This window comes from Sphaerodactylus townsendi, linkage group LG01 (assembly GCF_021028975.2).
Source record: "Sphaerodactylus townsendi isolate TG3544 linkage group LG01, MPM_Stown_v2.3, whole genome shotgun sequence".
Lineage (NCBI taxonomy): Eukaryota > Metazoa > Chordata > Lepidosauria > Squamata > Sphaerodactylidae > Sphaerodactylus > Sphaerodactylus townsendi.
The window spans coordinates 26,809,967-26,823,803 of record NC_059425.1 but is presented as its reverse complement, the minus strand read 5'-3'; the positions used below and the strand labels follow the sequence as shown (position 1 = coordinate 26,823,803).

At 44.8% G+C, this 13,837-nt stretch overlaps 1 protein-coding gene across 1 annotated transcript in view; it reads right to left on the bottom strand.

Annotated features, from left to right (window-relative positions):
* Window positions 1–5,544: 5,544 nt before the first annotated feature.
* SPTBN2 (spectrin beta, non-erythrocytic 2) overlaps window positions 5,545–13,837 on the bottom strand; it is a 115,024-nt gene continuing 106,731 nt past the window's right edge. The window contains exons 33-36 of the mRNA XM_048504517.1: window positions 13,066–13,304; window positions 12,002–12,175; window positions 9,291–9,333; window positions 5,545–8,153 (exon numbers count right to left, since the gene is read on the bottom strand). Of these exons, the coding sequence (XP_048360474.1) occupies window positions 7,920–8,153; window positions 9,291–9,333; window positions 12,002–12,175; window positions 13,066–13,304 (690 nt within the window). The 3' untranslated portion in view covers window positions 5,545–7,919. The remainder of the gene's footprint in view (window positions 8,154–9,290; window positions 9,334–12,001; window positions 12,176–13,065; window positions 13,305–13,837) is intronic.

Here is a 13,837-nt window from a genome sequence, read left to right as displayed (position 1 = left end):
TTTATAACTTGTTGGACACTTATATCTGTGTCATGCAGCTTTTGTTGTTGTGTTAGCTGTCTTGAGGTTGCCAAGTTAGGGGTATACATATTTCAATTAAGTAAATAAATGCATAATTTAAATATAAGACCAACCCAAGTAACACAAAAGGTTGTGCCAGCTTTTAATTGTAAGCTGCCTAGAGATGCAAGTGTGAGGTAGGGTATAACATTTTATAAATAAATAAAATAGATAAATAATTTATCCAGAAATGTTCAGCAGGGTGGATGTTAAAAATGGTAGTAGAAAAATGTTCCAGGTCTTAAAGAGGGTTCGATTGACCCTTGCTGTCTTAGTGAAGAATCTGGAAGACCTTTTCCCACCTTGATCAGACCAATCTGGCTACATTGATCCACATTGGCCTGGCCCTGGATAATCCTCATGGACCGACTATTGTGGTAAAAGGCGTACCTCCCATTGGGCAAAGTGGGCAGCTGCCCTGGGCGCCACCTTGTGGTGGGCGACAAAATTGCAGGTTTGTGAGGGATTTTGTATTTTCAGTGTTTTTCCGTTTTTGGCCTGCAGGGGGCGCAGATTTTAGGCTAGCAGCACCAAAATTTCAGGGATTTTTGGGGAGACTCTCCTGATGATATCACCCAGGTTTGGTGAGGTTTGCTTTAGGGAGTCCAAAGTTATGGACTCCCAAAGGGAGTGCCCCCATCCCCCATTGTTTCCAATGGGAGCTAATAGGAGATGGGGCTACACCTTTGAGGGTCCATAACTTTGGACCCCCTGAACCAGACTTCACCAAATCTGAGTGGTATCATCAGTAGGGTCTCACGAAGATACTCTGAAATTTTGGTGCTGCTATCTTAATAATTGCACCCCTGACAACAGGCACCCCCTAAATTTCCCCAGATTCTCTTTTTAAATTCACTCCCTTCCCACCAATGCTTGTTTTCTTTCTTTCTTTCTTTCTTTTATTCTCTCAGTGCCTAATAAAGGTTGTTGTTGTTGTTGTTGTTGTTGTTGTTGTTGTTGTTGTTGTTGTTGTTGTTGTTATCAAATCTACCCCCTTTGGCATGGATTTAAAGGGAGAATATGAGGTCCCCAGTTTAAACACCATTTAAACTGATGCTGTTTGGGGGTGGATTCCAGCATCACTTGTTTAAACTAGGGAGCCCAGATTTAAATCCACCTTAAAGGGAGAATCTGCCCCCCCCCAGTTTAAATAACATTGAAAGTGATGCTGTTTCCCCCAATTGGGGGGACTGGATACAACACCATAAAATGTTTTCATAGCAGTAATAAAACATTTTGAAAGCATTTTGAAAATGTTTTCCAAATATTATTTTGGCTGTGTGGCATGGCCCATTGCTATGTTCAGATTTGTGAGTTGGGGGATGTTCTATAATGTGATGGTGACTTTGAAACAACCTGGTGGAAAAAATCATTGTTTGGTCATGGTGGGGGAGGGTGGCCACCCATGGGGGGGGGCATCAAACTCAGGTTTTGCCCAGGGCTCAAGTTCGCCTAGGTACGCCCCTGATTGTGGTGCACTCTACATGAGTCTACCCTTAAGATTACCCAGTCTCAGAAACTTCACTTTCAGCTCTGGGACTCGCCCTCACATTCTAACATGAGCCAGCCATACAAAATTGAGTTTGAATCAAACTGGTATCAAAATGACAGTGAGTCACACTGAGGACATGTGAGGAATGTGAAGACGGCTCCTCCATTAATCATGCAAAAAGCCCATCAACTGAAGGGCCTTTTTCCCCTCAAGGGCCAAGGGGGGCCCTCCCTGATAATTTGGACTTCTTATACAACCCAAATAATCAAGACAATGAGCAACCGGCCAGCCCCAGACAAGAAGATCTCTTCCCCTATTCTATCATGTAAAATACTCAGCCATCAAAAAACACTTCTTGATACTTTAAGCCAGTGGTTCTCAACCTGGGGGTCGGGACCCCTTTGGGGGTTGAACAACCCTTTCACAGGGGTTGCCTAAGTCTCTCTGCATCAGTGTTCTCCATCAATAGAATAGATAAATGTTAGGGTTGGGGGTCACCACAACATGAGGACCTGTATTAAAGGGTCACGGCATTAGGAAGGTTGAGAACCACTGCTTTAAGCTCTAAAGCAAAAGAAAAAAAAACTCCCCTCAACCATGCACACATAAAAATTCTTTTCAAATTAGGTAATCTTAGAAGAACTGAACTTTTTCATCACTCCCATGTTCCCTTTCCCTCCTCAATCTTAGCAAAAATGTATAAAAAGATATTAATCAATCCAATTTGCAGCTGGTTTGGGATCCTGGGCTGTTACGCCAGTTGTATGGTTGTCCTCTCAACTTCTCCAGCCTATTCTGCCACAGCCTATTTCCCACTCCGGAGCTGCCCAGCCATTTTCAGGAATCAGATTTGTATGTCTTTGATTCTCCCTTTTTATTTATTTCTCAGTAGCAGATAGTTTGCTATGGAAAGTTAGTTTGTATTTTACATATGCATTTGTTTCCCTCTATTTTTATTTATTGATCTAACTTGGTTCTCTTTCTGTTAATTCAGTACAATTATTTTATCATCTTTTATCACTTATCATCTAGGTACCCTGACCTGGACAGTCCCAGGCTAGCCTGATCTCCTCAGATCTCAAAAACTCAGCAGGGTCCTAGTATTCCATAGTTATGAGGTAGAGGCAGGCAATGGCAAACCACCTCTGAACGTCTCTTGCCTTGAAAACCCTGGCCCCTTCTGCACATGCAGAATAATGCACTTTCAATCCATTTCCACAATTGTTTGCAAGTGGATTTTGCTATTCCGCACAGTAAAATCCAGCTTTAAAGTGGATTGAAAGTGGACTGAAAGTGCGTTATTCTGCATGTGCGGAAGGGGCCTCAATGAAGTTGCCATAGGTCAGCTGTGAATTGACAGCAAAAATATTTTGGTAATTAATTAATTAATCGCACAATACCTCCTTGTTAGCAGAAGGATATTTTTCGCTAGTTACAAGGGCTACATGTGCACTAGTGATTTGGGTAACAGCCTGGTACAGAATGCTGCCACCCAATTACTATCAGGAGCAGCTCCCACCTGGGGGAAAGACCTGCCTCACAAATATCAGGGCGGGTCCCCTGCTCTTGTCATTCTGCAGAATATGAAAAATAGAATTGTTCAAAAAGGCATTTTCATAAAATCAGGAAGGTTCACATTCTTATTATTCTGCAGATTGCAAGACAAAACTTACCATAGAAGGTTTAGATTTAGAAGGGGACCCACAATAAAGGAGTGTTTAGATCTGGCTGTTTAAAATACATTCTTTTTACATACTTGCAATCTACTTAAATACATTTTCCACTAGCACTGTGGCACTCTTTTGTGGCTTCACTACAAATTCAACAGAAGAAGAAGAGTTGGATTTATATCCCCCCTTTCTCTTCTGTAAGGAGACTCAAAGGGGCTTACAACTCCTTTCCCTTCCCCCTCACAACAAACACCCTGTGAGGCGGGTGGGGCTGAGAGATTTAAGAAGAACTGTGACTAGCCCAAGGTCACCCAGCTGGCGTGTGTTGGAATGCACAGGCTAATCTAAATTCCCCAGATAAGCCTCCACAGCTCAGGCAGCAGAGCGGGGAATCAAACCCGGTTCCTCCAGATTAGAGTACACCTGCTCTTAACCACTGCACCACAGACCCTTTGGGACCACTATACCAATTAACCAACTAACCCTACCCTACAGAGCTGGTTGGCTGCTTTGTTCCAGCTTTGGGACAGAGCTAGAGGTTTGGCAACCAAGAGTTCCCTTGGGCTTAAATGAGCTGCTTGACAGTTGTGATCTTCCTGTGAGTCTTCAGGGTCCCTTCTTTTTTCCTCCAGTTTTGTAGTCCAGATTTAAACCGTGCTGCTGTATGTAAGAGATAATTTCACTGTAACATTCTCCAATCTTGTACAGTGGTATTTTGTTGTCTGTAACACTGTGCTCTACCATCTTGTTGGTGCTGTGGACTGCACTGTCCTTGTACTTGTTAATTGAAATCTCAGCCTTGAGCCTCTGTGAGAAAGGTAGACTGTAAAGAATAAATAATAAGCATCCGTCTACACGCATGGTTCTCCTCTCATCTCCACAACAGCCCTGCAAAGTAGATTTGGTTGACGAAAAGACGAGTGGCGATTTGAACCTGGATCTCTCCCCTTAGGCCTGTATTCTAACTACAATATGCAGCCTGATTAAGGCAAATTTTGCACACTATTTTATGTCATTTTGGTTGGTCTTAATAAAGAAGGCATTGTATGGCTTTTGTTCATGGAGAAGTGAAAGTTTAGATCACAGATGTCAAACTCCAGATGTTCATGAACTACAATTCCCATCAGCCCTTGCCAGTATAGCCAATACTCATGTTGGAAGGAACTGATGGGAATTGTAGTTCATAAACATCTGGAGGGCCACGAGTTTGACACCCATTTAGATGGATCCCTGAAAAACAGGGGTCAGATGGAGGAGAACTGAAGTGATCAATGCAGTCTCACATACTTCATGCATCTGATGAGGTCTGACTTACAAAAAGCGTGTGCTAAATTTTGTTAAGTCTTTAAGGTGCCGTGGACTTCATCTGGAATGGTCTCGTATGAGAGGGTGTCATGAAATTGGTACAGTTGTCATTCTATTGTTTGAAGTGTGTGGAAATTCCTATTTACTGAGATGAGCAAAATAGCTGAGTATTCTTACAGTCTGGACCTTATCATAGTGATATAAATATTGGCCATGCTGGCAGGGGCTGATGGGAATTGCAGTTGATGAACATCTGGAGCACCATAGGTTGGCCATCCCTAGTCTAGCTTGATGAAGAGTTTTGGAGGACGTGAAAGAAAAACCTCTTTTAAATGTTTAGGTCATATGAAAGGATTAGAGCCAAAATACAGAGGATAGGTACCAACAGATAGGAGCTCAGTGAACCTCCACGGGCAGATGCAATCTACCGCCGACAAAAAGTAGATAGTGGGGGAAAAACAACCAGGAAGGCATTATCATTTCATGTTCTGCTATCAGACTGCCCAGAAGCACCTGGCAGGATATTGTTAGAAACCGGGTGCTGAGCTTAGCAGACATTAATGTGGAATTCTCTTCATACTAAACTTCTGCCTGCATTGAAGGAGTTAAAGGCTCATGAGCCAAACCAGGCCAAAAGGTGGCAGTCTAATTCTGAAGGGGGCTAACAGGAAGCAGCCATGTGACAAAAGGGAAGTTTTTTCTCCTCTTCCTCCAGCATATCAAGGCATTCTTGAGGAATGTCAGCTGCAGAGGTCCTCTCTCTTTTGGGTTCAAACATGCATTATCTCTGCTATCAATTGCAGTATACAAGCAAACTCCAATTACAGGATTTTCACCTAGAGTATTCCAGTTAGCTTTGCAGCAATAGCAGGGCTTTTCTATGTTGGACACCTTTCTTCTTACAGGTAAGAGCTTTGCTTGACCAATGAATCTTCCATAGTAAAAGACCTGAAAAGCTGTAGTTCCAACTTGTTTCCACTGCAACAGGAGTAGGAATAAAGCAAGCTGGCTACTCTGTACACAGATTATTTCTTGTTTATTTCTGTCCAAAAAAAAAAATCAGAACAGATGCCACTGCAAATACGTGAATAACGTCTCCCACAAGCACAGAAATGCCACCAGGATGCCACTGGGAACAGGGCCCTCATAGGCGTGTGCTGGGAAGGGCCTTGGTTTAAGCCAGGAACCCTGCCTCGAAATCCCCATCCCAATTACTTTCCGCAATCCAAGCAGTGTTGGGCCATACTAAGCCAGGCCTTTGTGGACTCAGCTAGGAGCCTGGCACCCAGGCACCCTCTGCATCCTTTGTAAGGGGTGGCGGGGGCAGGAGGCGTTGCTATCTTGAGGCGAGAGGAAAAGGATATAACAGGTCATCAGGGAAGCATACGATTATGAAAAAGGAAGGCACAGGTCAGAAAACCCAACTAGAAAAGGGATGGAGCAGGAACACAGCGGTGTGGGATGCAAAACTGAGAAGTGGAGAGATTCCCGCTCGTGCAGGGGCTCGGCAGGTAAAGAGCACCTGTCGGACAGCAAGCTCTGAAGGACCAACGGAGAAACTTCAGTCCCCACTATCGGGCAAAGTTACAAGATTCTGGCAATAACGAAGACACATATTCCTCCCCTGGAAATGCCAGTTCCTCCTGATATAGTTTTCAGAAATAAAAATTTCCTGACTCGTCTTTTTAGAAGGACCCTGAGTAGTGTTGTTTGAAGGACTGGCTTTATAAAACTAGAGGGTCTGCTCCCTTCAGTTCCCCACCCGTTTTTGGGACAGAGGTCTATGACTCGTCGCCACAGGATACTGAAACGGTCTTTAGAACTAGAGGCTAAAAAAAAAAATAGCAAGCTCAGATACATTCACGGATCAGCCATGATCACTGAAAATGGAACCTCCGTATTAAGAGGCAGGATATTTCTGAGCACCAGATGACAGGATATCTGTCTGTCAGACTCTGCTAATTGACTTACCTTATGGGCCACCTGGCTGACACCAATAGAAGTAGAGTGTTGTACTAAATAGGCCTTGGCAGTAGGCTACTCCAAATGGTGCCTCAAGAAATCAACGCCTGGCAGGAGCAGTGGAGAGAACAGAGAAGGTTCTTGGGTGGAATACTAAGAGTCCCTACCTACAATTAAGAGTGGTGGAGCTGTGTGTAAGAAGGCAGCCTGCCACACAACTGTAAAGTGGCGTTCTTGACATTTCCATTTAAAAGGAGCAGGTGTTGGGAGAATGCTTCCTGAGGCCTGGAGCGCCATTTCCTGTCAGGGTAGACAATACAGTATAAGGTAACTTTGTAAAGGGAGAGAGTTTGAGTGCAATTTTAGATACAAAACACAGGGAGGCCCTGAACCTCTTCTCCAATCAGCTGCATTCAGCACGCCAAACCCACATTTCTCCTGGCTGGCTTCCAAGACAGGAAGGAAGCAGAGATGACAGGAAAGCCAGCGTGGGCGGCTGATCGTTTTAGAGGCAAAAGAGCCTTCACTGCATCTCTTGCTCCTTCTGCTTAAATTTTCACCCAACTTTATAGCTGCGTAGCATGGACTCTGTCCTACAGTATGGGTTATGCCACAGTCCTGCTCTATTAGGGCCTTATATGGGGCTAGCAGTGCCTCAGGAAACAGGCCTCTCCTTGAAACCTGATTTTCTTTCCACCTCCAAACAGGCTGCGTTCCTTTCAGACACCATTCTGACTCAGCAGCACCCACTTCAGGTTAGCCAGCAAAGGATAGAGGAGTGTCGTCTAGAGCAATCCTACAACAGGAGGTGAAATGGGGGTGGGGGGTGGGATCAGATGGTAGAAGCCTTTTCTGACTAAGAGGATCAGGTCTGTAGTGGGGGAAGGAGAAATCCTCAACATCAGAAGCCCAAAGAACCCCATTTCTTCCTGTACCCGACAGACTGTTGATGCCAGCTTGGTAATGGAAAACATTCAGCAGCCCCCGAGTCCCTGTGCATACAGAATGACAGATGATGTGCATCGCTCATGCTCCCTGGCCCACACTCCTGAGACATCCACACTTTGGTGATTCTTATTTCCCCCTGCAAGAGCCTCTTCCGAGCGCAGCGCCTCAGACCCGATTCCTGACATGGCTTCACCTCGCAAAATGTGCTCCAATTGAGGCAGCATGGCCTGGTTTTGCGTTTGGGTTTTGTTTTGTTTTTTCCCCTGGCGTGGGGGGAGGGAGGAGAGGCATTCCGTGTAAAGTTTGGAGATGCTTCATGCAATCTGCAGTACTAAGAAAAATAACTGTGGTCTCTGTCAGCTGTGTTGATCCCCAGTCTTCCCCAGGTCCGAAATCCCTCGCCACACCCACCCCGACCATCCGTTTTGCACAGACTCAGCAGATGCAGTCCCCTGCCCGCCCGTTCCCTTCGCGGGACTCCTCTATTTGTTCTTCTTGAAAAAGCTGAAGCGCTTCTCGCGGTCCTTCTCCTTCGTCTCTTTGCTACGCAGCGTGACACTCCCTTCAGGGCCACTGTTGGGGGACACAGGGGGCATGCTCAGGGTGCGTGTCATTCCTTTACTGATGAGTGGCAGTTGTTCCTCTGCGGGCCCTTGTGGCGTTGGGGCGGAGGTGGTCGCGGCGTTGATGACTCGCATCCAGCTGCTCATTTCAGCCTAGGAAAGAGGGAGAAGAATGGCTAGGTTGAGCACCCTTGGCTTCTCCTATGAGCATGCTGGGACATCAGGGGCGAACTGCCCAGGGAACACATGGTGTCAAATGTCCCTGGGCTGCAGCCATTTAGTCACGTGGGGGGCAGAAAATCGCCCCCCACACCCATTCTCCTCCCTGGGTCCATACACTGACTTCAAGATCTGGTGCAAAAAAAGTTGTTTGATTGTGGAACGGGAGGGCGGCTGCCTATACGTGGCAGAGGAGGCGGGAAGGGAGAAAACTCAGATTTTGCACCGGGCTACATTTTCCCTAGATACACCTCTGTCGGATGGCATTCCCCTTCACCACACATTATTGCAAGGAGGAAGTAGCATGGCACTAATGGTTTTATTTTTTTAGTTAGGACTCTGTCAAGAAGCAAACTGGGAATTCTCAGGCTAGTCACACAATTTCAGGCTATCATACCTCACAGGGCTGTTGTGGGGACACAAGGGTAAGGGAGGATGATGGTGGCTGCTCTGAATTCTTTGGAGGAAGGGCAGGATAAATATGTACTCAACAGATAGACATCAAGAGCCAAATAATACAGTACAAAGCGTTGCATCTTCTTATTTTTGAAATTATTTTCCATGCATTCTGGGGCTGGAATCCTCAACGTAGTGCTCATGGGCACCACAGCACCAACAGCTTTTCTGGTGCCTGCCAAGTATTTTTAGAAAGTGGGATGGGACAGGTGGCCAGCACAGTTTCTCACTGGCCACTGGAAATTTGATTGACTGGGCAGATTGTTGCTGCTATGACAGTACAAAGATCTTCACTGTGACTAAAGGTAAGATGTAGCAACCAAGGAGAGCATCTTTCCTTTTGCAATGCTTATCTGCGCGTACCCTACGGTTTGGTAGTCAAGGAGGGGAACTCTTGGCTGCCAAAATTTGCAGTTCTCGTTAGAAGTTAAAGATCCAGTGTTCACCTCTCGTTGTACTGCCGGAAGACTTCCTCTTGTCACACCCCCTTCAAGTGACAGAGATATGTAGGACCAAGAGCCCAAGCCAAGGTTGACATGGGCTAAAAGTAGACATTTAGGGGCTTTCAAGGCAGCCCTCCAAGAACAGAAATGACAAAGTCAGGGATCCACTCACCTCATCCTTAGTCTGGAATAAATATTCTTTGCCATCAGTTAACCTGTAGGGAGGGAGGCGAAAAACACAATAATAATTCCTGAAGTTTGCCCAGGGATTACCTACAAGCCCAAATCCCACAAGGAACAAGATACTGGTTATCAGCAGTATGGTTTACAGAAAGAGAGCAAGGAACATGTCATGTTCTATAAAAGGCAAATGTGCAGAAAAGTCATATAGCCTGGCCAAAAATGGCTGCTGTGAATGGCTGATGCAGTGTTTTGAGATCCTATGGGAGCAGCATGGACATGCCCAGGAGAGTACAATTACTTCCAATAGCTCTTTTGCCACCACAGATGTCAGTGTGGGGGAGACCAAAGGGTCAGAACTATCTTGGCCATTCCTCTGGTCTTCCCTTTAGCACACTCCCAATGTATTCCACTTCTGTTCCTTAAGGCAACATAGCCAGTTTGGACATAACATTCTGGCATACGCTATTGCCATCCTACATGCAACTTCAAATGCTGTAACAGCTCTGCAATGCTGTTAACTTGAGTGTTCCTGAGTTGAAATTAGTTTAAGTCCTGATACTGCCCTTGTCTGGCAGGTGTAACCTCAAGGATAAAATCACACCTCCCAAATCAATATAAACTGCTTTTCATGTATATGTGTACTGCTGCAAGGACATTGTATGTGCAGAAACTGAGAGAGGGAAAAATACCAACACAGGAAGATTGGATACAGAATGTCCCAGAATATTCAGAAATAGAAAAATTAACAACCTCTTTAAAGGGCAGTAATATAGAGAAATTTGTAGAAAATTGGAAACCTTTTATGGGCTACCTACTGAAAAAATATGGCAGAAGGGAAATAATTGCAGGATTTGAGAGCTAAAAGGAAACAGCAGACTGAAATAGAATGTTAAAAATGATAAAGTGGCCATTTCCCCACTGAGAAATTAAAGCCGGATACAACCAGATTTCAAAAGAAACAGCACCTTCTCATCTTGGTTTCTCCCTCCCCACTGCAGCATGTGTCTAGTGAAGACCTTGATGTCTATCACAGTTTCAAGCAATGCAGCACTCCCCACGAATGTGTGATCTGCTCAGCAGCTCTGTTCTTTCTCATTCTAATTGGCTGTTGTGTTGTGTTGGGGCGGGGTTTGTTAAAAAACTTTTTTTGTGCAGCTATGTCACTACGTAAATGTGTAGATGGAATGACGTTTATGCGTAGCTTCGACATTTTCTAAATTCTTTACCCACGCAGCTTCGGTGGCACAAAAGTCTAATTTCTGTTTACAATTTACAGTCGGCACACAAGTCAAAACACGTTTCCATGTAGCCATGTTTCAATGTAGCCTCCGCTGGCGCGAAACAAAAAAAAAGGGCTACGCATGCTTTGCACACAGCCCACTGCACTCTGATTGGCTGGAAGGTTCCACGTCACTCCCAAGGTGGGAAAATAAATCTAGATTCTGTCCCCTGAACCTCCCCACCAATCTGGCTTTGGTGCGTGTTTTTTAAAAAGGTTCATTTCCATGCAGGTTTCTAAAAAATACGTGATAAAGGGAAGAGAAGTTAAGCAGTGGGAAGCTCTTGCTGAAACCTTGATATTTCGCGTATCACGGGATTAATTGACCGTGGGGAATCGACCAGTGTGTAACTGATAAACTGTTCCATTTTAAATAGATCTGTGAACCTAGAATGGATTAGAATTCAATAATGACATAGAGGGAAGTCATTATTTGGTTATTTTCCTTTTTGTATTTCATGTTCATGTTTGTATGGATGTGGTGGAGGTGATGTGAAAGTGTGTATATACTCGAATATAAGCCGACCCGAATATAAGTCGAGGCACCTAATTTTACCACAAAAAACTGGGAAACTTATTGAATCGAGTATAAGCCTTCAAACTTGACTCAGTAGCAGCTAAAAACAGAAGATTTGGGAGCAAGATGAGATAGAGTTGCTTAACAGAGTTTGCATTAGGGATGAGCAGCTTTCCAGCACTCAAGGAACACAAATGAACCACTGTTTTCCTCCAAATGTAGAATAATTCTGGGATTCATAGTCATGCCAGCCTAAACTTTGCTCCAAATAAAGTCTTTGTCTTCAGCAACATCAGTATTTGGCAGTAAACTACTGTATGAAGAATTGTATTCATCTAGAATGCAACGCACCAATAACCCTTAGGAGAGAAATGCCTTGGTTTCTTTTAACACACACATACACAACCTAGTTGTAATGCTATGCAGGCTGTCTTTACAGCATGTTTGTATGGCTCTCTGGTGAGTTAGAAAAAAAGCAGCAACATGCTTACCAGATCCCCATAGCAGCCCCAGCTCCAGCTGCCATCTTGGAATTACCATATATACTCGAGTATAAGCCAAGGGGGGCTTTTCCAGCATAAAAAATGTGCTGAAAAAGTTGGCTTATACTCGAGTATATACGGTATGTTTTTTTTGTTCTTGTGTATGCTGAGAAAATTTTAAAAATGGGGCGGGGGGAAGGACAAGACTAAACCTATAGAACTGGACCTTTCTGGAGATGCTGACAACTCCCTGATACAGATTCCTCAACCGCCTTCATGGGATGATAGCTCCCAAAATTCCCAGCCTGGGAACCATGACAGTACAACCCACATGGAACATCCCTAACTTGAGTAGGGCAGACACAGGGAAACTTAACAGGAAAGACAGGCTAATACAGTGTGGCCAAAAGGGCACTACTTACCCAAGCTTGAAGACATGCTTGCGTTTTTTGTAGTCCAAGGCAACGTTGCACTGCGCCCCCTGCAAACTAATGGGTACCTCGCCATGGTAAGGGATGCCGTTGCTGGCATTCTTGCTGTCCTTGTAGAAACCCAGACTACCTCTCCTCACAATGCAAAAGATGTTCTGCCAGGATCTGAAGAGAAAGGTTAACAAAGGGGTTATTTGTACGTCTGAAGGACCTGGACATCCTCTTTGGCAGCCCTGGGCAGCATTCCACACTTCTCTCTGAGCATAACAAGTAGCTAAAAGAGATGGCTAAAAGAGAAGGCTTATACTCGATTCAATACTCGATTCAGTTCCATGTATGAAATTGATCCACGTACAAATGTGTCTCCTAGACCCTGTGTGAAGCTTTTTCCTAGCTCCTTTCCTCAATAGGAGGAATGTTTTTTCAGGCTACAGTCTTCATAACTCCTCTGTCTCCCACCTTGCTTGCCAACTCATGCTACTTGATTCAGTAGCATCTGAAACGTCACCATCTAATCTGTTACTCTTTTCAGCCTCTCTGCTTCAGCATCCTTCCCCCATCATAACCAGCTGAAAACTCACTGCCTTCCCACCAGGCACTGGTGTAGTTTTCTGACCTTTTATTTCCTCACTAAGGTTGTCCTGTTTGACATATTCTGTTGTCAACATCTGCCCATAAGGCCCTGTGCCTCAATGGTGTGCAGAAGATGGCAGCTTAGCTTTCAGCAATGCTGGGAAAGACGTTACAGTTGGCACACAAGTCAAAACATGTTTCCACGTAGCCATGTTTCAACATAGCCTCCGCCGGCGCAAAACAAACAAAAAAAGGGCTGCGCGTGCTTCACGCACAGCCCACTGCACTCTGATTGGCTGGAAAGTTCCACGTCACTCCCAAGGTGGGAAAATAAACCTCGGGAATTCTCTTCTGGAGGCCCTGAAGTCTTTTGAAATGCTTTCCAAAGAACAAATATTTTTTAAAAAATAATGTTTCAAATCTACAAAGGATTATGGGATATATTTTGCTATTTCCTGTTCCCAAAAAAACCCCTCTCTTACCTATTGGCAGCTTTCTTGCCATGTGACTCCATTTCCTGCTTTCGACACAGCATTCCCTCCATCTGTTCCGAGGCTGAGGAATCTGGCATTCGCACGGGCAGTGTGGCTGACTGAGAGGAATCAGTGCCAAGGGCAGGTGGCCTGGAGCGGAGTTTGGGTGATGGGATTAGGCTGGACTCATTTTGTTTGGACAGGGAGTCCAGCCGTGACCCATTCACTGTACCTGATGTCTCAGACATCTGAAAAAGTTGGGAAAGTATCAGATATCTTTTCACTTGTTATACCACGGACACTGTGTTTGCACATAACCCTACATTATGATAGCTAGCATGGTGTAGTGGTGAACAGCACTCTAATCTGGAGAACCAAGTTTGATTCCCTACTCCTCCACATGAAGCCTGCTGGGTGACCTTGGGCCAGTCACAGTTCTCCCAGAACTCTCTCAGCCTCACCTACCTCATAAGTATCTATTGTGAGGAGGGAAAGGAAAGATAATTTTAAGCCATTTTGAGACTTAAAGGTAGAAAAAATGGTGCATTAAAAAAATCAACTCTTCTTCAATTTACAGAGGAATTCAGATTTTAAAAAGCATGAATCCAATCCAAGATTCACAGAAAGTATCCAAGTTTGTGCCTATGATATGTAGTCACCATGGGAGGCACAGGGGCTGTTAATGAGGTGAACTGGATTTGTTTCCCTCCTCCTCCACATGAGGGATGACCTTGGGGTAGTCACAGTTCTCCCAGAACTCTCAGCCCCACCCACCTTACAA